Below are 24969 nucleotides of genomic sequence, written 5' to 3' on the forward strand. Positions count from 1 at the left end.
CCGAGGGGAGGGGGGGACATCATAGTTCGGGGCATAAACATTGAGGAAGCCCACGTAGTCCTCTCCAATCTTAATGGTAACCCACTGCGCTCGCCCAGAGACTATGACACTTGAGTGTGTCACTGTCGGCAAGATCTGCTCATTGACAGAAATACAAACTCCTCCCTGTGTCCCCGAGGGGCCGAAATAGGGAGACTAATAGAAATACAAACTCCTCCCTGCGTCCTCTAGGGGCCGAAATATAAAGACCAAAAAGTGTGACTCCTGCGTGGTGAAATCTTCCTGCAGCGGCGGGTAGGGCCCTCGGGAAGATGGTGCTATAGGATGAAAAGAATGTCGATGGGTCCCCCAAGTGTAGCTCTATGAAACTCTCCTTTGAGGATGCCTCGCCCTATTTGCATATCATTCTCTGTCGGAGGCGGAACTAGCGGAACTGCCCTCTACTCGAAGAGTCTTCTTAGGCGTGGGTTTTGATGGGGAATAATCACAATTAGTCCTGGGCCGAAGGCGTGCTAAGTGGGCACGGATCCTGTCTTCCATATATCGCCACTCTATCCAAGCGCGAGAGTAGGCGTACTCTGCATCCATCGATCACAATGGAGGTATCTCTAAGACGGGGGGAGGGGTACTGCAACTGAGATATGGAACAGAAAAAGCAGCATCTCCAGGCTGGAGGACACCACCTCCCTGTCCTAGTCTCTATGGCCTGAGCCTCCCAGCTCCATCCTAGCCAAGGGCTAGAGGTGGGTGAGCACGTCGATGATGCGTAGATCATGAAGATGGTGTGTGAAACCGGCCTCTGATAGAAACCAGAGTGCGGTAGGAGCAATCACCCGTCCACTTGTAGTCTAGATGAGATACCAAACACAGATTGGGGCTAGAGTGCCCAAATCTGAAAACACAGCGACACCTGTTGGCCCCAAAGCTTGGCGCCCCTTGCGGTATTTCTTTATTCAATTAAAATAATATGTATGGCTGAGTACAACACAAAGACCAGCCAAGAGTTCACACCTGTAAGTCCAATCTGACTGCCCACAAATCCTTCTCAGCACAGAGGATCTATGCACACAGATCTGTGTCCTCAAGCAACACACTGTGCCTCCCTCTGATCAGCCAAGTTCACAAAGCAGGCCAGCCATGGGCATACATCTGGCATAACTCAAGAGCATGATACAACTTCTCAGCTCAAACATACATGTGCTGTTCAATCTCTGTCTTAATCCCTTGTCAATCTGCCATACTCCTCCTCTCACAAGGAGCTAGATAACACATACCTGCAGCAGACATCAAGCAATAGAAAGAGAGATGGATGAACAGGGACAAAGCTTACCAAGTTCAGCTCGTGAAACAGCACTGGAGGAAGCAACAGCACTAATCTGTGCCTGCAGGCACTTGAATCCACAATCCTGCTTCACACGTGTGCTTGCTCTTGCCTGTATCCTCCTCCTGATGCTCACTCCTATGCTGTCCTTGAAAGTACAGATCTGAAAATCAGCACAGTACCCGTCTGTACCGCCTCGGGATACGTGCCAGGCGTTGTACTAGCATAAACAGCCTGCTGTCCACTTCTGTACCAGCCTGAATCAGCATACACAGGTCTGTCCAGCACCCAGAAAAGCGCCGCCTGCACTTGTACGTGCTGTATCTGACTGCCCGTACACTGTACGGCAGTCGTACAGTAGGGTATGGGCTGGAAAACAGTCTGTACAGCCTGTACAGGTCTCCTGCGCAGAGTTTCCAGCAGCTGTCCTGTGCGCCGCCAGCAACAGAGGAGAAAGAGAGAGAGAGAGAGTGTCCAGTTCTGGCCGTACAGTGCTGTACGGCTGGTTCTGCTCAGAAAAACAGCTACAGCCACAGCAAATCAGTCGCCTTCTCCTTTCTCTTCAGCTTTTCCACGATAGTTCTCAAGCGCATGAGGAAAGCTCCCCTTTTACTACACGATTCCCAAAAAGGGAAGAGAGAGAGAGAAGAGAGAGAAAACTCCTCCCCAATTTAATCCCTAGGGCCCCAACTTAATAAGTTCCTAGGGCCACTAAGGCCTAGGGGCAAACTCCAACAAACATTAAAACTTAATGTTTCTAGTTCCCCCCTTCACACCTAGGGATGTCCACACATCTTAAACACTGTCCGGGCACCCCCCATGTGAATCATTAAATATTCTGACTCTGCAACCACCATGCCCACACTTGTCCTGCTCCATTTTCACAGGGCCATGACATACCCCCCTCTTGAAAGATGGCAAGCGTCCTCGATTGCATTCTGGTGATGCATCAAAATATCCAAAGTGAAATATACAATATGGCAAGATCAGCGTCCCAATCTCTCTGAGCCATACACATGTATCAACATTCACTGCAAACCAATGGCATAGTAATAGTCCAAGTTGTATACCACTGTGAACCATACATATCCACAAAAATCTCCATGTGACTAGTACACATATATCATAGAAGTCCCATAAACAGATGTACTGTCAGCCTCAGTACCTTCGGATGAGATAAAATCTGCACCAAGCGACCTCTAGATGTCATCTGAGCCTGTCTGTACCAAGGGAGTGGAGGTGCTACCCCCCTCTTGAGCATCAGGTAATGCTCCAGACCCATGCTCTGCTGAACCTGAATGAGCCACAATAAGAGTCGGCTCTAACTCAAAGGCATCGAGATAAAGCTACAAAACCTGAGGTGAATCTGTTAAGTCACCTTCCTCCATCCACTTCGCATCCATCGGTGAATAGTTCTTGAACTTCACAAGATAGCGACGGGAAACTTTACCTCGTACCTTCCTTTCTTTATGTGCCAGTATCTGCTCTGGAATCAGAACCTCATCAAGTTCCTCAACTTCCGGCTGAGCCTCATCTGATACATCCTCAGGCACATCCCCACGGAAAGGTCTAAGAAGACTCACGTGAAAAGCATTGTGAATCCTCCAGTGATCTGGTAACTTCAAACGATAGGTTACCTCACCAATCTTTTCCAAAACCTGAAAAGGCCCATAATATCGCATGCTCAACTTAGGGAATAAGCGCTCTTTACCCTTCATCTTCTTGAGTCTAGCCTTTTCAAAGCGCAAAAGAACCCAATCACCCAATGCAAACTGTAAATCACGTCTGTGACGGTCTGCGGCTTTCTTTTGCTTCTGCTGAGTTTTCTGGAGGGCCAACTTAACTCTCCGATAAGCTTCATCCAAGCTCTCCACATACTGATCAGCCTCAAAGATCTTATCCTTTGTATGCAAAATGGGTGGTACCTTCTTCCCTCCTTCTACAATCTCAAAAGGCGCCTTGCCTGTCGAGCTATGTACAGTGTTGTTATATGCAAACTCCACCAAAGGAAGATACTTTTCCCATTGTTGCTTGTGCTCTGACACATAACACTTGAGAAGATCCAACACTGTAGAGTTAGCCTCTTCTGACTGACCATCTGTCTGTGGATGAAATGACGATGAAAACTTGAGAGTTGTACCCATGTTGTCAAACAACCCTCTCCAAAACAAACTCGTCATCCGTGGATCACGGTCACTAATGATAGACGTAGGCAAGCCATGATACTTGAAGATGTTCGCCATGAACAACTTCACCATATGATCCACTTTAATTGTCTTCCGCACGGGAATGAAATGAGCCTGCTTACTGAACCTGCATATAATAGTCCAGATGCCATCATTTCCCGTTTGTGTCCGTGGAAGATCAAATACAAAATCCATGGCAATGCTCTCCCAAGGTCTATCCGGAATAGGTAAAGGCTGTAATAACCCTGGTGTCTTCTGACGGTCAAACTTTACCTTCTGACATACGATGCATTGCCTCACAAAGGCATCAACATCTCTTCTCAAGGTTGGCCAATAAAAGAAAGTCTCCACTGCTTTGACCGTGGCATCAATACCTCTATGACCTGCATACGGTGGAGCATGACTTTCAATCATAACCTTGAGTCGCAATGGCCTGGTAACACACAGTCTGCCATGCATCAATAAAAACCCATCTCTGAGAGTGTAATGCTCATGCCGCTGACCCTCAGACATCTGATCATACAACCTTTCAAAATCCTCATCATGGGCATACTGCTCTTTCATTTCATCAAGCTCATGATGATAAGCAAGTGAAACTGCAGAGACCTGTGGCTTGCGTGACAAAGCATCTGCCACTACATTCTTTTTGCCTTCCACATGCACAATCTGGAAGTGAAACATTGACAAAAAGTTTGCCCAACGCATATGCTTCTCTGAAAGCTTAGTCTGCGTGAGGAAATAACGCAAGGTCTGATGATCTGTCTGTACAGTAAAATCAGCCCCAAGCAAGTAGTGTTTCCATGTAGAAAGAGCGTGAATTACAGCCAACATCTCTTTCTCATACACCTGCAAATGCTTCTCGGCATCTTGCAAAACTCTACTCTCATAGGCTATCACATGTCCCTCTTGCATGAGAACTGCACCAATGCTACTTCCACATGCATCACACTGGACAACAAAAGCCTTTCGGAGGTCCGGTAACACCAATACTGGGTCCGAAGTAAGCTTTTCTTTGAGCTTTTTGAATGCTGTAATTTCCCGATCAGCCCATCTAAACGGAGTTGCTTTCTTCGTCAAATCATGAAGAGGCGAAGCAATTTCAGCAAAGTGCCGTATGTAACGCCTGTAATAGGAACACAATCCTAGAAAGCTGCGTACATCATGCACGGTCCTCAAAGCTGGCCAATTAAGTATTGCTTCCACCTTTGCTGGATCCATACGGACTCCATGACCAGACACAATATGCCCCAAGAAATGTATCTCGTGCAAAAAGAACTCACTCTTCTTGCCATTAACCACCAACCTATGGTTTCTGAGTTCTGCAAACACAATGGCCAAATGCCTTCTATGCTCTTCCTCATTTTGTGAATGCACAATCATATCATCAAAGAATGTGCCCACAAACTCTCTATGAGGCCTGAAAATCCTGTCCATCATTCTGTTAAATGTGGCAGGCGCATTCGTTAAACCAAAGGGCATAACCAAGAACTCATACAACCCAAACATGGTTCGGAATGCTGTCTTATGCACATCCTCGGGTCTAATGCGTATCTGATGATACCCGCTTTTCAAGTCAATACGACTAAAAACTGTGGAGCCCTGTAAGCGGTCCAAGATGTCATCGATCCTCGGTATGGGGAAGCGATTCTTGATGGTATTCTTATTCAGCGCCCTGTAATCAATACACATGCGCCAAGAACCATCCTTCTTCTGCACTAAGAGCACAGGTGAGCAAAAGGGTGATGAGCTAGGCTGTATCAACCCTTTATTCAAAAGCTCCTGCACCTGACTCATAATCTCTTCCTGTTGGGCTGCACTAACACGATACGGCGGTCTATTCGGTGGAGTACTACCAGGAATCAGATCTATGGCATGATCTTCTGGCCTCTCAGGAGGTAATTCTCCTGGCAATGACTCGGAAAAACAGTCTTGAAACCCACTTAAGAAATCAGCCCTGTCCTTATCTAACATTGACAAATTAGACTTAGACTCATCATCCTGTGCATCCTTTACATAAATCAAGTACGCGGAAAGATGCTTTTTCATTACTGATGAAATCGCCGAAGCGGATACAATAGGAACAGATTCCCCTTTGAGTTTTACATCCAATACATGCTCTTTCCCTCTATGAGTCAGAGTAATTTTCCTATTGTAAGTATCCACCACCGCATGTACCCTGTGGCACCATGGCATCCCCAACAAAACATCACAGCCATCCAAAGGCATGATGAAGAACTCCTCGCTGTCCACATAACCCTGCAAATGAAGCCGAAGCTTCCCAATGATAGGAGTAACGGGTTCTGCATACCCTGGACAAGCCATATTTGCCTCATGTAACGGCCCCATCTCCTCTGCGCGAATCCCCAATCGGCCAGCCAAATCTGGTGAAATGAAGTTGGCTCTAGCACCTGTGTCAAAGAAGATCAAAGCATTCTGATCTCTCACTTTGCCCCATGCCCTGCACAACTCTGTAGCTTCACCACTTAGCTGCTCACCCACAAGATCAGGAACTAAGCCTGCAGAAGGCTTTTGTTTCTTTGGCTTGGGCTCTCCTTTATTGTCAGGGTCCTTCCTGGACGTTCTCTTGGGACAATTGAATGACATATGCCCCTCTTCAGTACAGTAAAAACACTTTTGAGCATCTCTCAAAGCCTGTCTTTCCTCAGAAGTCCTTTTGGGCATTGGCAACTTCTTATACTTTGTCTCTGAAGACCCTTTAGCATCACGAGAAGCATGCCCAAATTTTTCAGCTTTCTTGCCCAATTTCTTACTGCCTTTAAACCCAGATGAACCACCTGTGAGTAACGCATTAGCTGTCATAGCATTTTCAATCATCTGTGACATGTTCGTTACTCTTGTCTTTATACAGTAATCTCGTACCTCCTTGGGCAGCCCACAACAATACTTCTCAACCTGCTCAGATAATGGCACGGCACGATAAGAAGTCACTGGGAGTAGAGCTTCCCAAAACTTCTTGTTATAATCCTCCAAACTATCACACTTTGAAGCATCCAGCTTGTGCCATGCTGTCATAACATCCACCTCGAATGTAGATGTGAGCCATACGGAAGAGAAAACCTGTTTGAATTGGACCCATGTAGTGGGTGCTATGCCCTGCAAAAGAAGAGTAGACCACCACTGCAAAGCATTGCCCTTGAGAAAAGTGGCAGCTTTCCTCACCTTTGAGGACTCTGTGTAATTCCCACCAGAAAAAGCAGCATCAAACTGCTGTAAAAAGGTAAGTGCCTTCAATTTATCCTTGGCCCCACTGAAAGTGTCAAACTTCACTGCAGCTCCCCCTTCCTTGTAATCCTTCGCCTTGCCCATAGGCGTTAGATTATCATATGGAAGTGGTTTCGTAAGATTGCTGCCCCCAACATTCATACCCATCATTGGGTCAACATTTCCCATTCCAACACCAGGCATACCATACATCCCAGCCATGTTTCCATACATTCCACTATGCATACCTGGCTGCATGCCACCAAACATATTGCCTTGCATCCCAGGTTGCATGCTTCCAAACACATTTCCTTGCATACCGGACTGCATACCACCATACATATTCCCTTGCATGCCAGGCTGAAAATTGGCTCCAAAAGGCCCATACATACCCATGCCTCCCTGAGGATAACCCCCAGTCATGGATTGAAACACCGAGCCACCACCAAAGTACCCTGGATGCATGTTCTGCTGAGGAATAGGTGGCTGTCCATAGAAGGAACTCTGTGGGTTAGCACCAAAAGCATGCTGCATGTTCGGAAACTGTGCAGGAGATGGATCCTGTGGAGTGGTACCACTATGACCTTGAGAAAGATTCTTCGAACGAACCTTCTTCTTCTTTTTCTGGGGCTCTGTGCGGGGCTCTGAGCGAGATCTCAAAAATTCAGCAAATCTCTCACTCTGTGTGAGCTGCATAAAAGTATCCATAACACTAGCCAAGCGATCTTTGAACCGAGCATCATCATCCTCTTTACCATGCACATCTTCTGGCTGTGTTACATCCTCATAAGGCTCAACATCTGCAGCCTGTTCTCCTGCAAAAATATCCTCAGATACGTCTCTTTCAGGAGAAGTCTCTTGCTCTTCTTCTTCTTGATAGAAGTACTCTTCCTCTGTATCAGACATGATTGCTGAATTTTCAGCGATGGCTTTCTCCAAAGCAACCACGAGCTCACCCCCTTCAGAAAGTTGATGATTGGTCCCGGCAACGGAACCTTGAAACCGGCCTCTGATAGAAACCAGAGTGCGGTAGGAGCAATCACCCGTCCACTTGTAGTCTAGATGAGATACCAAACACAGATTGGGGCTAGAGTGCCCAAATCTGAAAACACAGCGACACCTGTTGGCCCCAAAGCTTGGCGCCCCTTGCGGTATTTCTTTATTCAATTAAAATAATATGTATGGCTGAGTACAACACAAAGACCAGCCAAGAGTTCACACCTGTAAGTCCAATCTGACTGCCCACAAATCCTTCTCAGCACAGAGGATCTATGCACACAGATCTGTGTCCTCAAGCAACACACTGTGCCTCCCTCTGATCAGCCAAGTTCACAAAGCAGGCCAGCCATGGGCATACATCTGGCATAACTCAAGAGCATGATACAACTTCTCAGCTCAAACATACATGTGCTGTTCAATCTCTGTCTTAATCCCTTGTCAATCTGCCATACTCCTCCTCTCACAAGGAGCTAGATAACACATACCTGCAGCAGACATCAAGCAATAGAAAGAGAGATGGATGAACAGGGACAAAGCTTACCAAGTTCAGCTCGTGAAACAGCACTGGAGGAAGCAACAGCACTAATCTGTGCCTGCAGGCACTTGAATCCACAATCCTGCTTCACACGTGTGCTTGCTCTTGCCTGTATCCTCCTCCTGATGCTCACTCCTATGCTGTCCTTGAAAGTACAGATCTGAAAATCAGCACAGTACCCGTCTGTACCGCCTCGGGATACGTGCCAGGCGTTGTACTAGCATAAACAGCCTGCTGTCCACTTCTGTACCAGCCTGAATCAGCATACACAGGTCTGTCCAGCACCCAGAAAAGCGCCGCCTGCACTTGTACGTGCTGTATCTGACTGCCCGTACACTGTACGGCAGTCGTACAGTAGGGTATGGGCTGGAAAACAGTCTGTACAGCCTGTACAGGTCTCCTGCGCAGAGTTTCCAGCAGCTGTCCTGTGCGCCGCCAGCAACAGAGGAGAAAGAGAGAGAGAGAGAGTGTCCAGTTCTGGCCGTACAGTGCTGTACGGCTGGTTCTGCTCAGAAAAACAGCTACAGCCACAGCAAATCAGTCGCCTTCTCCTTTCTCTTCAGCTTTTCCACGATAGTTCTCAAGCGCATGAGGAAAGCTCCCCTTTTACTACACGATTCCCAAAAAGGGAAGAGAGAGAGAGAAGAGAGAGAAAACTCCTCCCCAATTTAATCCCTAGGGCCCCAACTTAATAAGTTCCTAGGGCCACTAAGGCCTAGGGGCAAACTCCAACAAACATTAAAACTTAATGTTTCTAGTTCCCCCCTTCACACCTAGGGATGTCCACACATCTTAAACACTGTCCGGGCACCCCCCATGTGAATCATTAAATATTCTGACTCTGCAACCACCATGCCCACACTTGTCCTGCTCCATTTTCACAGGGCCATGACAGTGTGAGAGCTCTATTGGCTGCCCCTGGATGGCAGCAGCCACCGACTCCGAATCCCAATTCGTCACGGGGGCTGCACTCAAGGGAAAGGAGAAGATCATAGTGCCACTCTGTGGCGTAGGTCGTCTAGAATGATGAAACACCACACAGATCTGCATGGGAGCCACTGCCTCCTCAAAAATATCATTTCTTTCCACCGGAAGACATCGGAAGAAACTGTAATCCATAGGCAGCCCCAAAATCTGTGGGGGGCCCACCTGGGGACTCTGGGGGGAGAGCCCTCACTGGGGAAGCGGTAATGGTCATCTCTACCAGCTCCGAGCATTGATGAATCAAGCAACAGACAGAGCTCGCTGGCTGCCTCTGCTCTGGGTCGGGTGCTGCAAGGGGGCGGCAGGAGTGTTCTAGAGAGGCGGAGGAGGGGGGAGAGTGGGCTCAGAGGAAGAGGGCGGGGCTGTTGCGGGAAGAGTTGGAGGAGGCAGAGGGGGGTGGGGGATGGGGAGGCGGAGAAGAGGGAGATGGGAGCGGATGGGAGTGATCCATCGGAGAGGGAGGGGTTCGTCGGGGATTCAGTGGGGCCAATTGGCCTCATTGGAAAGTGAGAGCCATAAGAAGAGTCTCGGCGGGGCAACGATCGCCATAGTGAAGGGGCCGGAGGGACCCTTGCAGTGATTGGAGGGGGCCATCGCCGACAGGTGGGTGCTGCGATAAATGCTCGAAACGGTTCTGTGACAGAACCGAATCCTCTTGTACTCTGCTAGCTTGGCGTGCGCACGGGCGGTGGCGGCGCTCAGCTTTGGTAGTCGGCTGACGGCTCTGGCGCGGGCCAACAGTTTGCCACTCTCTGGCAGCATAGTCGTCTGTGGTCGGGTCCTGGTGCTTAGCTGCTTGAGAGCTTGCCTCTCTCTCTACCCCTTGGTGAAGATCTGGATGGGGACTGGCGCCGCGGGGCGGGGGGGGGGGTGTCTTCTGGATTGGTGTGAGGGCAAGCTTTGGCAAGGTGTTCCATTTGCTTGCAAATGAAACACAAGCCGGGAAGGCCCGAGTACTCCATTCGCTGAATGATGGGGTCTCCCCGAAGACAAGGAATGGATATGACATCAGGCACTATCTCCGGCGTGGCAATACAGATGCGAAGGGATGGAATCCCAACCGCCCATGCGAGAATGAAGCGGCAGTGTGGGGGGGTTCCATCACTCTTCCATTGGCTCCACCAATCACGGGGAGAAGAGGAAGGTATTCCTTCCTAAGGCCTGGGAAGCAGACTGTCATAGGAAAGCCTAAAACGCTAGCCAGTGGGTCGGATGCGGGGTCGAAGCTGTGCTGCCACGGCCTGGGTTGTATGCAGTGCAACGGGGCTGAGCTGCATGACTCAATCTAACGCCGCTGCTGAGTCAAACTCAGCCTTGTAGTAGCCACGTCCCAAGGGATGAATGTTTGCGATCTTTGCAAGCCCACCAAGGAGGCTAGCCCGAAGAAGATCTTTGAGTTGTCCATGCACAGGACAGCTATCGAGAATCTTGCATACCAGAGTGGAGGCCTCTAAGGATGCAATGGTTGTAGCAAGGAGCTGAAGGTCCGCTTCAGAGAAAGATAAGCAAGTTACGGCATCCTCGGTTGGGGATGATGGAGCGGCTGTCATGGAGTCCTCTTGAAGGTGAAGACCAGAAGAGGACAAGACTTGCCGAATGAAGAAATCCCAAGGATCGAGGCATTGCCAGATGAAGACAGAAGGGGTGAAGAAGACGGGGTAAGCGGTGAGGCTACGGGGGAGGAAAGCAAAGGAGGCCGGGGGGGGGGGGGGGTGCTGCTGGCGGACAGCGGGGGCGGGGGAGAGCAGAAGGGGCTAGGCAACCGGGGAGGGGGCACAAGCCCCCCCCCCCCCCCCCCCCCCCCTCCCCCCCCAACATAGTTGCCACACGTTTTTTGAAACGCGTTTTTGAAACGTGTTTGAAACGTTTCAAAAACGTTTCAAACAAATTTCCAAAAGTTTTTTAAAAGTTTTTTTCAAATTTTTTTTCAGGTGTTTTTTCCAGGTTTTTTTTAGGGGGGTGTCCATAAATTTATGTTTGGTACAGTTTAATGCTAAAATCTACATTCAACTTTCATATACATGAATCATGATACATCATGAATGATGAATCCATGATTCAAATTTCATACTGAATCCTGATTCTTAATACATCATACATGATTACAATTTACATCATACAATGATCATACATGTAACATGAATCATGATACATCATACATGATACATGGCAGTCTTCAGGAATCAGGAATTAGATCATAGATGGCAAAAACCCATATAATTATTAATAGCATAACCAGTTTGAAGTTACAAGTTACAACTTACAACATACTAAGCAACATACTAAGCACTAGTGAATAGTGTCAAATGATAAATCTGAAATCTGAAATACAGATGTCTGTACCGAAAGACCAAATACAAAAACTCTGAAAAAACAAATGGTCTCCAATGTCTGGAGTCTGGACTCTCAACTCTAGACTCAAGTGTCAAGAGTCAAGAGTCACTAGTAGTAACTAGTAACTACTCAGCATCATCCTCCTCTGAGGAATGTGAGTCTGTGTCGTAAGAAGATGAAGCCTCAGCCTCAGCCTCAGCACTCGTAGATGCATGATCTGCTGATGTCGGTGCCCGTGATCGTGTCATAGTAGCTGGTGCCATCATCTCCTCATATAGCATGGCATAGATGTCGCGCTCCTCAGCAGGGATCTCTGGTACGTCCTTCACTTTCTCTATGTCGATCTTGTCGACATTCACTTGGCGCGGCTCAATGGGATTGCCTTGCTGCTCAATTAAACGGAGGTTGCAATGACAATACACCAACCGTTCTAATTGAGCAGTGGACAATTTGTTCCTCTTCTTTGTATGGAAGAGGGCCCATGTGCTCCAGTTTCTCTCACATGGACCAGAGCTGCAATCCTGTGAGAGGACTCGTAATGCAAGGCGTTTCTGTCAAAAGATAACAGAAAACTTTATAAATAATAAGAAGAAACAACTTATATAAGTTGTAAGTACTAAGTTGTTACTTCAAAGTGCAAACTTATTACATGTAAGTTGTAACTTGTCAGTGGGCACTTACCAGAACTGGAGTACCGATGCCATATTTCTCCCACCAAGAGACTGGCTGAAGCTGAGTCTCTCTCAAAACTGCAGTGGCTCTCCCAAAGGCATGACTCCCATTCCGAAATACTAGGAGCTCATCCTCTAACTTCCTGAGGAGCTGAACATCACCTCCAGTCCAGGTCTGGATGTAAGACTGCCATCCCTCTTCTAGCTCCTCATTGTTGAACTGCTCCTCATTCCGCCATAGTGGGTGTAGTATATGGGCAACCGCATGGATTGGCCTATGAAACCAATCCCATCTACGGTTCCACACCTCCCTGATGTCCTGGATCCTGTTCAACGACACTTGGAAGCATGGAATTAATATCAATGTATAATGTGGCCACTGGCAACTAAAAGAACAACAATGACATACAATGATACATACCTCTCAGCTGATAGTATAGTGCATCGATCTAGGGCCTCTCCAATGCGGTCCATGAACTCATATAAGAGTCCAAGGGTGCTGCCCTCCATGTCCGTAATGCGAAGCACACTATATATAGGCTGAGTGGCCGTGACAAGTGCAAGGGCCTCAGCCCACCAAGTGTCTCGCATTACCGCGCGCACAAATGCTACTGCCTTGGGATGCTCTCTATCATCCCATGCCATCCACTCCTGAGAGACAACAGTGCGGAGTAAACCTGTACGGACCCGCACAAGCCTCTCAACCACAATGAGCATGTAAGCAAACCTGGTGTTTGAGGGCTTCAACAACTCCAAATCACTGTGTGCACGAAACATAGCTAAAACCTTTGGCCTCTTGGTGACAAACTTCACCATGCTCCGAGAAGTACTAAAGAGGTCGGCAATCCACCCAATTTTGGCCACATCCTCTATCAAGAGGTCCAAGCTGTGTGATGCACATGGAGTCCACACTATCTTTGGAAACTCATCCTCTAACATCCTGCCCATAGATACACAATTTGACCCATTATCTGTAACTACCTGCACTATGTTCTCTGGGCCAATCTCTAGCACTGCCTCACGCAAATGTCTCCATATGAATGCTCCAGTAACAACTGTACCTGGAACCGAGGCATCAATGGCACGCAAAAACATTGTGCCCTTACAACAGGACACCAAAATGTTATATACATTTCTCTTTCTCATGTCTGTCCAGCCATCACAAAGCAATGTGCATCCATATTTCTGCCAGGTTGCCTTCAAAGGCTCCATCTCAAGCTCCACTGCCTTCTTCTCCTTCCTTAAGTGGGTTTTGCGAAGGGACTCATAAGATGGACCCTCCCACTCATACCCAATGCGGCTGATAGCTTTAATGGCCTTCTTCCAACGAGGAGTACGCACGACGTGAAATGACAAAGCGCATTGTATAAACAACTTTGTCAATTCACGTGTGGCCTCCTTGACAGCTTGCTTTTGTATGCCTGCTTTAATGCCTGCCCTCTTTAGAGAAGGCACGGTGGGCAATGAAGATCTGTGGGCTACAGGAATGGAGCTAGACCCACCTGCTTGACTCTGCAAATCATCCTCTGTCCTAGCTCTTTTGGACACATCACCTACAGAATCTGTATCCTGTACATCATCATCAATAGGCTGAATTCCCTTTGCTGCTTCATGTTCTCTCTTCCATTGCTGAAGAGACGCTACAACCTCTCTTGGTACTTGACTGCAAGGGCCAATGCCTTCCCCTCTTACTCCTGTAAAATGGGCCTTTACCCTAATAATAGACCCACCTGACACTTTGGCACAAAAATTGCATTTCCACCTTTCTGTGCCTGAACCCCCATATCTGCTCACAGGAGTTACGTGGTTCCACATGGCATCCTTAGCCCGAGGCATGATGAATGAATGAAGAAATTTGGGCAACCTGGCAAGAAATGCCCAAATTTCAAATCTGAAATTTGGTCCAAAATCAGAAAAAATCAGCATTTAGGGTTATTAAAAACCTGAGAAGCAGGGTGCGTAGGGGCCGGAGGAGTAGGCTTGGTGCGTAGGCAAGGTGTGCATGCACCAATGTAGGCAACCTGGCAAAAAATGCCCAAATTTCAAATCTGAAATTTGGTCCAAAATCAGAAAAAATCAGGATTTAGGGTTAGTACAAACCTGTTACCTACGGTGCGTAGGGGCCGGGGGAGAAGGACTGGTGCGTAGGTAGGGGTGCAAGCAAACCTGGAAGACTTCAAAGGCTGGAAACGTCTCTTTCAAGCGTCACTTTCAAAACTGAAATGCCAGGAGATACTGCATCGTACGTTTTCTATCATAAAAAAAAACTGGCCCAGCAAAAAAACGCGTTTCAAACGTTTGAAACGTTTGCACGTTTCAAACGAGTATCCTAAAGTTTGAAACGCGTTTTTTTGCAACTATGCCCCCCAAAAAAAAAAGCTCATGATCAGCATTGCCTGCGCCTCCTCCCCCTTCTGTGCATTGTCTTCGCTAGCAATGCTGATCGCAAGGGAGGGGGACGTTGCCGTTGTTTTTTTATTTTTCTCCTACTTGGATTCACGAAGACGTTAATCTAAAAGAAGGGGGAGATAATGTTACATCCCTAACTAGTGTCAACTAGGGGTTAGAATGACCCGGGACTAAGGGGATGTGTTAACCCAAGATATGGGTTAGGGCTTAGATGGGCACGGGGACTTATAGGACCTGCCCAAGGTCAAAGGGCTAGCAAGGTTGAGGTTGGGATTGGGATTGGTCAAGAGTCAATAAAAAGATAAGTAGAGGCTTATAATGGCTAAAAGCTTGTAATAAAAGCAGTTAGCCAATAATAATCGCTGGATTATTACTATATAAGTGAGTTTGGGCTCACTTATGAGGATTATGAGGTATCCACACGGAGAGGGAGGGCTCCAAGGCGTGTAGGACCTCAAGGCCAGAGTAGCTGCACACAGGCAGGCAGTCTGGTGGTATGGGAGATGCCAAGGTGTGCTGTCGAGGCTTGGCTTACTCACGGTAATCTGGTTTCAGGCTCGGGCATGGTTCCAGAAGGGGGTCTATGGTTGGGAGATGAGTTGCTAGGCATAATCTATCGCGGTCATCGCTCCAGATTTGATGCGGATTATTTTGAACCCTTTGAGTGTTTTCTAAGTATGTGGTCCTAACAGCTCCAGTGGTGGCAAAGAAACCCTGAGAGATTCTGTTCCCTCGCGTGAGACCAAAAGGAGGCACGGGCATGGTATGTCCATGCTTTGCTCCTCCAAGGATGCTAGTTTGGCATGGGCTATCTCAAGCTTGGGCTCCAACCTAAGGTCGCTATCTGGGGTCAATTTCTGAAGGTGCTGAAGAGAGGCAAGGCCTTGGCAGAGGCCTCTCTCTCACGTGTAAGAGCAATGAGCTGCTTCTGGGCTGCTGTTTGGAGGGAATGCCTAACCTCTTGGAGGTCGCGGTCCAGGGTCGTTGCAGCACCTTTTTGGGGGGGGGGGGGGGGGGGGGTAGGTGGACCATAACTCCTCGATCTGCTTGACAATATTGGAGTCTTTTAGAAGGAGGTTTGGGATCCATGTTGATTGCTAGGCAATCCTGGTGTCAAGGGTGAGCTAACTGAAGAATCACCTGGGCGAAAGAGTGGTGCTGTGGGGAGGATGCCCACAATGCCTCCTCTCTCGCAGCCCCCCTCATCTACATAGAATCGGTTTAGGCAGGACAAGGTAGGGCCGTTCAGCCAGCGGTCAAAGTGAGAGAAGGGGAGGTTGTGAGAGTCATCCAACCAAAGTTGGGGAGTTGCCAGGTGTCCTAGCCTCTGATGTGGAAAGCAAGCTCCTCCCAGGAGGTCTGAGCTGCCACCCCTGTGGTCCTCCGGGTCCTCAAGCATGTTGAAGTTTCCTCCCATGTGCCATGCGTCTATGGGGGGTAGACTTTGGTGTACCTGAATCCAATAGGCAATGCGATTTGCTGCTCCTTTCAGAGCGTAGATGTTGAGGAGGCCCAGTCGAGTCTCCCCAACCTTGAGAATTGGTCATTGTGCTCGTCCAGGGTGTAGGCATATGCTCACTTATAGTAGTGCTACGTGTGAACATGGCTTAACCAAGGGCACTTTTTCCCATGTGGTTTTTTCCCCTGGATATCAAGTGTGAAAGGACACTCTATCCATATAACTTTTGTACTTCTATATTATATGGATGTGACTCACATGCAAGGGTTGACTTGCATTTGTGATCAGCACACATTTTGTGTCTAGCTCTCTCTCTCTCCCTCTCTCTCGTGTGTGAGCTTCTTCTTCCTGCATCTAACCCTAATATGCAGGAACCCTACCTGTGTGTGAGTCCCCCAACCAGTGGTATCAGAGTTGGTTCCTGCTCCCGGTAATTCTTGCAGTTCCGTCGCCAGTGTCCGCCTACCACAGTCCCATCCGTCCGTCGCCTGAAACGGTTCCGTCCGCAATTCTGTTCCGCTGCTCCGCCTCCCCTGCAGCCCTCCGCCGCTCCTTTCCGCCTCCAATTCGGGCGGTGCTACTGCTCAGTGCACCGCCGCCGCCTAGCCACTAGGTGGTGCTCGTTCCATAGTGGGTGCAGGCGGGCGGAGATCCACCACACTTATGCCTTACGTGGCATCGAACGGAATTTGGCATTTTTCCATACTCTTCGTTTGTAGCCCGTTGACGCCGGCTCCCAGTCGCCCTCGCTACCGTGTGCCGTCTCCATCACATGCCCGCGCTTTGCCGTCGCCCACTACCTCGCCTACACTCATGGCCGTTGTGCCCGCACTGTAACTATCGCTGCCTCCTGTAGCAACCCGCATGTGCTTTGGTGTGCCGACTGCTGCAGCCTGCAGCAGACCGACCTGACGCGACTTCTGTACATGGTCGCCCCTCTTCCCCTTTGCTCCCACCAGCAGTATACCACCTCAAGGTCACGTGCAGCACTCCAGGTCACTCGCAGGTAAAAACAAATAAAACTAAAAATCTTTTGATTTTACAATTCAAATTCAGACACTTGCAGGTGCAAGCATTTGGGGATTTCTATTAGATGCCCTATGGAATTTGAGGGATTCCTCAATTTGATGCAAAATTGACAAAATTGAACATATTGCCTTGCCTGGAATTTGGAGGTTTTTCAAATTAAGGCCAAAATCAATCAATTGAGCCTCTTTCAGTTGCAAAGATTTGGGGCTTTTATGAAAATTGGGCAATTGATTGCACATTGAAAGGACTGGATGGGGTTAGGCTAGACTGATGGATCCGTAAATTGAGACTCAATTTCTGTTTAGTTCGATGCCTCATATAGCACCTCTTGTTGTATATATGTGAAAAGGGGGTTTATAGGGTGAGAGAGAGAGAGAGGGGAGACGCAATTGTAGTGCATAACAATTGGGGCTTTTCAGTTTGGGGCATGTAATCGGGGATTAGAGCAGTGATTTGTTACATATGTATACACAATGTGTGTAATTGGACAATTTGGTGCAAGTTTATACTTGCTTGAGGTTGCAGGCAAAAATTTGCACAAGACATTTGGTTGCCTGGCCATGCACATTGGTGCTTGGTTTGCTTGTAGGTGTATTCTGTTGACATGGCTCAAAATGCTACAGATGTATTTGGTGTGCTCACGCAGGAGGACAAGTTGGATGGATCAAACTACTCCCTCTGGAGTTTCATGATCCGTAATTTGCTGGTAGCCAAAGGGCTTTGGGGTATCGTGTGTGGTGACAACACACGCCCACTTATCATACAGTCAACAACGCCTCAAAGGAAAGGTGCTCAAAGAGCTCCTGAGGTAGAACCTGCTCCCACACAAGAGCAGAAGAGATGGGACTCCAGGGATGCACAGGCCATGTCCTTGATAGCCCTTTCAGTGAAAAGGTCTATTATTCCACACATTCGGTCTTGCAAGACATTGAAGCTTGCATGGGACACATTGGAAGCAATGTATTAGATACGCAAGGAGACAAGAGTTGCCTACTTGAAGAGGCAATTGGATCTTCTTTCTATGGATGAGGATGACTCCATGTTAGATCATCTCACCAAAGTGAAAGATTTGCAGGAACAATTGCTCAACATTGATGAGGTTATCCCAGACAGACAGCTGGTCAACAACACTCTTCATTCTTTAACACCTTCCTACTTGGGCTTTCACACCTCTCTCAACCTCTCTATGAGAGGAGGTGGTGATCAAGTCACTTTTGAAGAGCTGGTGGGTTTACTCTTGGAGGAAGAGCAAACCTATCTAGCAAGCGTGGTGGATACAAGGCATTTACAGCCAAGGATAAAGGGTAAAGCAAAGAGCTTTAAGCATGGGGGACAACAATCTAGTAAGGCTAGTCATGGACAGCCCTCTTCTGGTGGTGAAAAGTTCGACAAAGGGGATCCAAACAAGCCTAAAAAGAAGGGCAAATGTCACTACTGCCATAAGTCTAGCCACTACATCAATGAATGTAGAAGGCGGATGGCAAACGAGAAAAATAAAGATGCAAGCAATGCAGTAGCAGACTCTTCTGATGACAAAGCACAACAATCGGCTAATGTAATTTAGGAAGAGTACACTTTTTTGGTCACATGCACTAGTGACACACCAAGAGCTTCAGACAATGATATGTCTTGCATTGCATCTGACAGACAAGATGTATCATGGTATTTTGATAGTGGTGCTTCGAGCCACATCACTTCATGCAAAGATGTATTTTAGCACTTGGTTTATGCTTCAAATGGCCGCACTGTATCATGTGCAGATCATACCACATATCCAGTAAAGGGAATTGGCAATGTCATACTTGTTGCAACCAATGGTGCCAATATATGTATGACAAATGTGTTGTATGTTCTAGGGATAAAGAAAAATATGCTCTCCATCTCAGCCATAAACGACCAAGGTTTAAAGGTTGAATTTGAAGATGGGAAGTGTTCGGTAAAAGACCCATCAAAGGGTTATGAAATAGTCACTTCTGGAACATGATACAAAGGCTTGTATAAGTTGGATAGCTATGACAAGCGTACTTATGATGCACATACAGTGGCTGCCCACACTCATGCTATGTATGATGCAGAGCTTTGGCATGCTTGTTTTGGGCATGTAAATTTTTGGAGTTTGATGCTTTTGCAAAAGCATCATATGGTTGATAATATGCCGCCTCTTGAGTCTCCAACAAGACATGTATGTGGGGTGTGTATTTTGGGAATGATGCATCGAAAACCATATCCCAAGGATGGAGCTGTTAGAGCTAAAAGTAAATTATAGCTCATACACAATGATGTATGTGGTCCAATGCGCACACCATCCATAAGGGGGCATCTTTATTTTGTCACATTCATTGATGACTACTCCAGGTTTGCTTGGCTTTACTCCTTGAAAGTGAAAGCAGAGGTGTTTACATGCTTTCGACACTTTGTAGCAATGGCTGAAAATATGTGTGGATGTAAAGTCCAAACACTCCGCTCAGATAGTGTTGGAGAATACATGTCTCCTACTTCGAGAATTACTACAATCCGATCAGTGATTGCATTGGCTGCACATAAAGGATGGAAAGTGCATCAATTGGACATCAAAACTGCATTCTTAAATGGGGATTTAGAGGAGGAAATATATGTAAATCAGCTCATTGGTTTTGTAGTTCCTGGTGAGGAACATAAAGTATGCAGGTTACACGAAGCATTGTATGGGTTAAAGCAAGCTCCAAGAGCTTGGTATGATAAAATACATGCTCATCTAACCAGTCAAGGTTATGTGAATAGTCCAGCTGAAAGCACATTGTATGTGAAGAAAACCGGTGCCAATATTCTCATAGTCATCTTGTATGTAGATGACATGCTCATAACAGGGACTAGCAAAGCACAAATTTCAGATTTCAAGGTTGATTTGAAAGCTAAATTTGATATGTCAGATTTGGGGCCTTTACACTACTAGCTCGGCATACAGTTTATGCGTAGAGATGATGGCATTGTTATGAAGCAAACTAAGTACATAAAAAGTTTGCTAAAAAGGTGTCACATGGATGAATGTAAGCCAATTTCTACTCTAGTAGAACCAGGTGTATGGCTTACTATGCATGATATTGGAGAGCCTTTTGAGACCGGCATTTATAGCCAAGCAGTGGGATGCCTCATTTACTTGTGTAACACGAGGCCTGACATATCTTTTGGGGTGTCTTTGTTGAGCAAATTCAAGCACAGCCCAGGCACAAAGCATTTGCAAGCAGTCAAATATTTTCCGTTATCTACGAGGTACCCTGGATCTTGGTTTGTTCTATCCCAGGGGGGGTAGCTTGCAGCTTTTTCTTGGGAGTTCATGCATATCTTGGTTGAGCAAAAAGCAACCCACTGTTGCTACATCTACTTGCGAGGCTGAGTACACGTCAGTCTTCACAACTATAGTAGATTGTGTATGGTTGAGGAGATTATTGGCTAATCTTCGTGAGTGTCAGCAGACACTCACCACCATTCTGACTGATAGCCAGAGTGCTATGGCCGTGGCACGAAATCCCGTATTTCATGCACGTACCAAGCACATTGAGATTCATTATCACTATGTCAGAGAGAGAGGCTACATGCAAGGGAGATCAATTTATCTTATTGTCCTACACAGGATAACGTTGCAGATCTGTTCACAAAGGCTTTACCTCGAGAGAAGTTTGAAGCTTTCGGCAAAGCTTTGGGCTTACTCATATAGTGAGTGATCTGCTACCTTGTACATGTTCACACTGCCACTACACAGTGTAGGCATATGCTCACTTATAGTAGTGCTACGTGTGAACAGGGCTTAACCAAGAGCCATGTGGTTTTTCCCCTTGGATATCAAGTGTGAAAGGACACTCTATCCATATAACTTTTGTACTTCTATATTATATGGATGTGACTCACATGCAAGGGGTGACTTGCATTTGTGATCACCACACATTCTCTCTCTCTCTCTCTCTCTCTCTCTCTCTCTCTCTCTCAGCTTCTTCTTCCTGCATCTAACCCTAATCTGTAGGAACCCTACTTGTGTGTCAGTGTGTGGGTCCCAACATAGGGACTATTGTGGCTGTGTCCATCCCCACCTGTGGGGACACTAACTCTCTGAGATGCATACACCCTGATACGTACTGGTCCCCAAAATCCGGGGGGATTTTGGGGACCAGTAGGTGTGGCTCGTTCCAGGAAGAACCTTCCCAAAGTGATTCGTGCAGCCAGCGGTGAGGTGATGCTCCTGCATCATGAGCACATCGATGGATCCCCCCCCCCACAAGCGCCATGTGAAATTCCGTTGTGACGGTCAACTTGTGCTTTTTACAAAAGGCACCTCGAAACCCTCCAACATTCAATGAGAGAATCCTCATGTTTGAAACACTAGTGGGTGTGCCATGTTCAGTCTCTCCGTGGCGCAGGTAATCTTCAGGGTAGGTTTCAAAGGGGAGTAGTGGCAGTCAGTGCAAGGGTGGCACCTCTCCAAATGGGCTTGGATGCAGGCTGAAAGGTGTATCCACTCCTTTCCAGCCTGCTGCTTGGCCTCCTCTGGCACGACATCCTCTTGATGGAGCTGTAGATCCACGCTCCCCTGTGCAGCTGAGGTGGAAGTAAATGAAGAGGTGGAGCCTCTTTGGCCCTGGAAGGAGACTAAGCAGCTTCATCCTGGCAGTTGCCCTCATGGCGTCTGTGTACAGCCTGGTCCTCAAGGGTCTGTGTCACGGCCTTATCATCCCACACCGTCCCCAGAGTCACACTCGGGGTAGGAGAAAACCACCTCTCTGACGTTGGGAGGGGTGGGGCGGGAATGGTGCAGGGCAGGAAAGGTGGGCTTCAGTTTACTCAAACTCTCTCTGAGGAGGAATATCTTACCACCAGAAAGGGAAAAGTTGGCTTTCATGACCACCAATGGCATGTTGACCCCCACCCCTTGTAGCATTTGTGGCTTTGGGAGAACCGCCCCCTGACCTGACTTTAGTGTGACTCAGGAGAGTGACATTTGAGGGACCCCCCAGTGTTGTCGAGCGCCTCGGATTCCCCTTCTTTTGGTACTCTGCTTGCTTGGGTTGTTGCATACAATTACGAATCTCTACCATCTCCCTCACCAACTTACGGAGAAGGCTACGGGACAGCATCCGACCGAGAGGTCACCCTCTTCATCTGGCTGTTGGCCCTTGGGAGCCTCCGCTATGTTGCGATCGTTGGCTTCTCAGGTGCATACGTCACCATTGCCTTTGCAGTTGCCCAACAAAGGCGGAACAAGTTTGGTGGTGAATATTGTGCTTTTCACCTAGGATCCCAGCACCCACTGGACTAAAACCGTTTGGGAATTATAGTGTGGGCCAGGAGGCTGGCCTGGCAGTTCTCTACGAGAATGGTGAGGACCATTGGAGCTCTCGCGTTTCTGGATCACAATTCATTTTTGCTTCCTCAGGCCTAGAGACTCCCTTAATCCCACATATCCACGCGGATTTGACATGGGAGCATGGCAGCCTAGCATATTTGGTGAGTGGTATAGTGAGGTCATAAAGGGTACCATCACACCATCGGCAGAGACCACCCGCTTGATCTGGACCGATCTCATTCACAGACGTCTACAACGTTTGACGGGTGACTGCGTAAGCGCCAAATAACCCTCTTTTGCACTTGGAGACGGGCCCCTTTCTCTGGCAAGGGGGCTCCAGTGTAGAGTGACATTATAAGTTCCTAGTGTGCAAAATCCCAACCCCCCACGCCGCTGCCCACCCCCCCTCCCAACTCCCTTCTTCACCTCCTCACTGGGTTGTAGTGCATTCTTGAGTGCACACTTTCTTTTTAATAATAGAAGGATATTTTTGGAGATGCATAGGTTTATCCCGAGGTATTGGAAATGTCCAAAGGCTTCCCCTTGGAGCATAGTGAAGGTTGCGGCCATATGCACATGACCGTGGCCTTGTCTTTATTTTTTAGCAAGATCACTTAATTTGTATAAGGATGTACATCATCTTCTAAACTTCTTCGTATGAGCAGCTCACTACTTCTCCATCCACGGACATGTTGTCTTTCTTGCTTGACATTCTTTTAGTGATGAGAGCCTAGATTGCACACCCCAAATAAGGTGGGCCAGTTTACTTCAGTAGGAGAGGCCCCTAGAGCTGCCTGAATCATACTCACCATGTAGTTTGTCTGTCTCCGTAGCTTGTTTTTTTACTTCCAAAAGTTTTGCTGTTACACTATGTGCTTTTTGTCTTTATTATACACCAAGTTCACGTCTAGACAGTTAATGGTATTTCTTGTTTATATTTGCAGGATCAATGGGATGATTATCTGGCAGAAATGATTATTCACTTGGAAGTTGGAGCTAACTTGCTATGGCTGGTGGCATTGACTGCTCTTATAGGAGATGCTTCTTTAACATTTGTTTGCTAAATTGAGATGATTCGACTTAGAGAAAAGAGTTTATCCTGATCAGAAGCAACGGGCTTTGTTTATTGCTGGGATAGCACGAAAGCAGTGTTCTCTAGCTTATGTAATCATTTTTCAAAGATTGTATTGTTTGAAATGATTCAAGTATTGTAGAATTGGCTGGTGTCTACATTTTATTTGTGTCATCAGCCACTCTTAAGAGCTAGGATTTATGGTTGCCATGAAGAAATAGTGTTGGTTGAAGCGGGATCCCTTTGGTACTGTTGAAGGGTATGCCAAATTTCAAACGGCGGGCTTGGTGATGTTTTTACCCAAAGCTCTAACTCTCGTATAAATCTTGTGAAGATTTATACAGGACATTGTGAAGTCATTCTCTAACTCAAGTCCAAGTGAGTCAAAAACAATTGAAGTCAATCCTCTGTTGCAAGCCCATTCAAATTTGTTGTGGTCGTACAGATTTTGCCCAGACCATACAGATTTTATAGATAACTTTCCCTGGTTGTTTCCCTGCGTTGTCCGTACAGATTTTGCCCAGACCATACAGATTTTATAGATAACTTTCCTTGGCAACCTTCGAGAGCAAGTCCAAAGTCCATAGTGCCCAAACACACCCATGTCCGAACCGTGCCTAGAATATTACACCGCACCCAAATGTGGCTTGTGCAAGTCCAGTCATGCGGCGCCCAAACACGCACATAACTCTCACAAAACCCATCCCTTGCATGTACTAATGGCACAAGCTTTGCTTGGAGATCTTGACACCAGCCTTGCCCAGAAAGCAAATCTTGCCAAACACTCATCCAACAAAGAAGATGAAGCGAATCCGTTAGAAAATCTTCAAAATCAGTCAGTCTACCAAATCAGCCCCTAAAGAGACTCGAACAGCAGAATTCGCCCTAAAATTGCTTGAGAAAGTTGGGGAAATCAGTCAAAAAAGCTGTTTCAAAGTAGAAGAACGTCGCCACAGTTTCAGCACCCTTGCACAACCATGTCGGTACAGTTTGTACAATTGTGCAGAAATCCCAACGTCATTCCTAGAGTCGAAGTATATTCCCTCTAGCAATGTGTTGCAATTACGAGGATGAGAAGTGGGTTGCTTTTCCATGCATTGGAGCTGATCATCGCAGAGCCATTATCTTAGAGTTCGCATGCCTCGAACTTCCTTTTGATCTAGGTGAGAGCATAGTTAGTCTCATCATCGATATTGGTTCTCTACATAGTCTCATCATCGATATTGGTTCTCTACATTTTCCATTTGACCTATGCAGTTGGAGAACCATTACTTTGAATTTTGCATGGCTTGGATTTCCTTTTGATCTAGGTGGTTGTATCCTTAGCCTTGGCTCTTCGATGGCATCCCATTTTCTTTTCAACTTGGTTTTGAGGGTCATGCAACTTCGAGACACGACTATTGTTTTGGCATTGATTTTCCATTGGTTTCGATA

At 47.2% G+C, this 24969-nt stretch overlaps 2 protein-coding genes across 2 annotated transcripts in view; one reads left to right on the forward strand and one right to left on the reverse strand.

Annotated features, from left to right (window-relative positions):
• Nucleotides 1-23954, forward strand: part of LOC147633633 (uncharacterized) — a 114974-nt gene extending 91020 nt beyond the window's left edge. Inside the window, exon 8 of the mRNA XM_086805751.1 lies at nucleotides 23408-23954. Coding sequence (XP_086661877.1) covers nucleotides 23408-23438 — 31 coding nt within the window. The 3' untranslated portion in view covers nucleotides 23439-23954. The remainder of the gene's footprint in view (nucleotides 1-23407) is intronic.
• LOC147633634 (uncharacterized) lies at nucleotides 11441-14088 on the reverse strand. The gene is made up of 3 exons (XM_086806820.1): nucleotides 12674-14088; nucleotides 12263-12578; nucleotides 11441-12132 (listed from the first exon to the last, which is right to left on the reverse strand). The coding sequence occupies exons 1-3, from the start codon at nucleotides 14086-14088 to the stop codon at nucleotides 11707-11709; spliced, it is 2157 nt and encodes a 718-aa protein (XP_086662946.1). The 3' UTR covers nucleotides 11441-11706.
• Nucleotides 23955-24969: the final 1015 nt, after the last annotated feature.

Source organism: Cibotium barometz, chromosome 12, assembly GCF_041138505.1.
Source record: "Cibotium barometz isolate CiBa-2024 chromosome 12, ASM4113850v1, whole genome shotgun sequence".
Taxonomy (NCBI): Eukaryota; Viridiplantae; Streptophyta; class Polypodiopsida; order Cyatheales; family Cibotiaceae; genus Cibotium; species Cibotium barometz.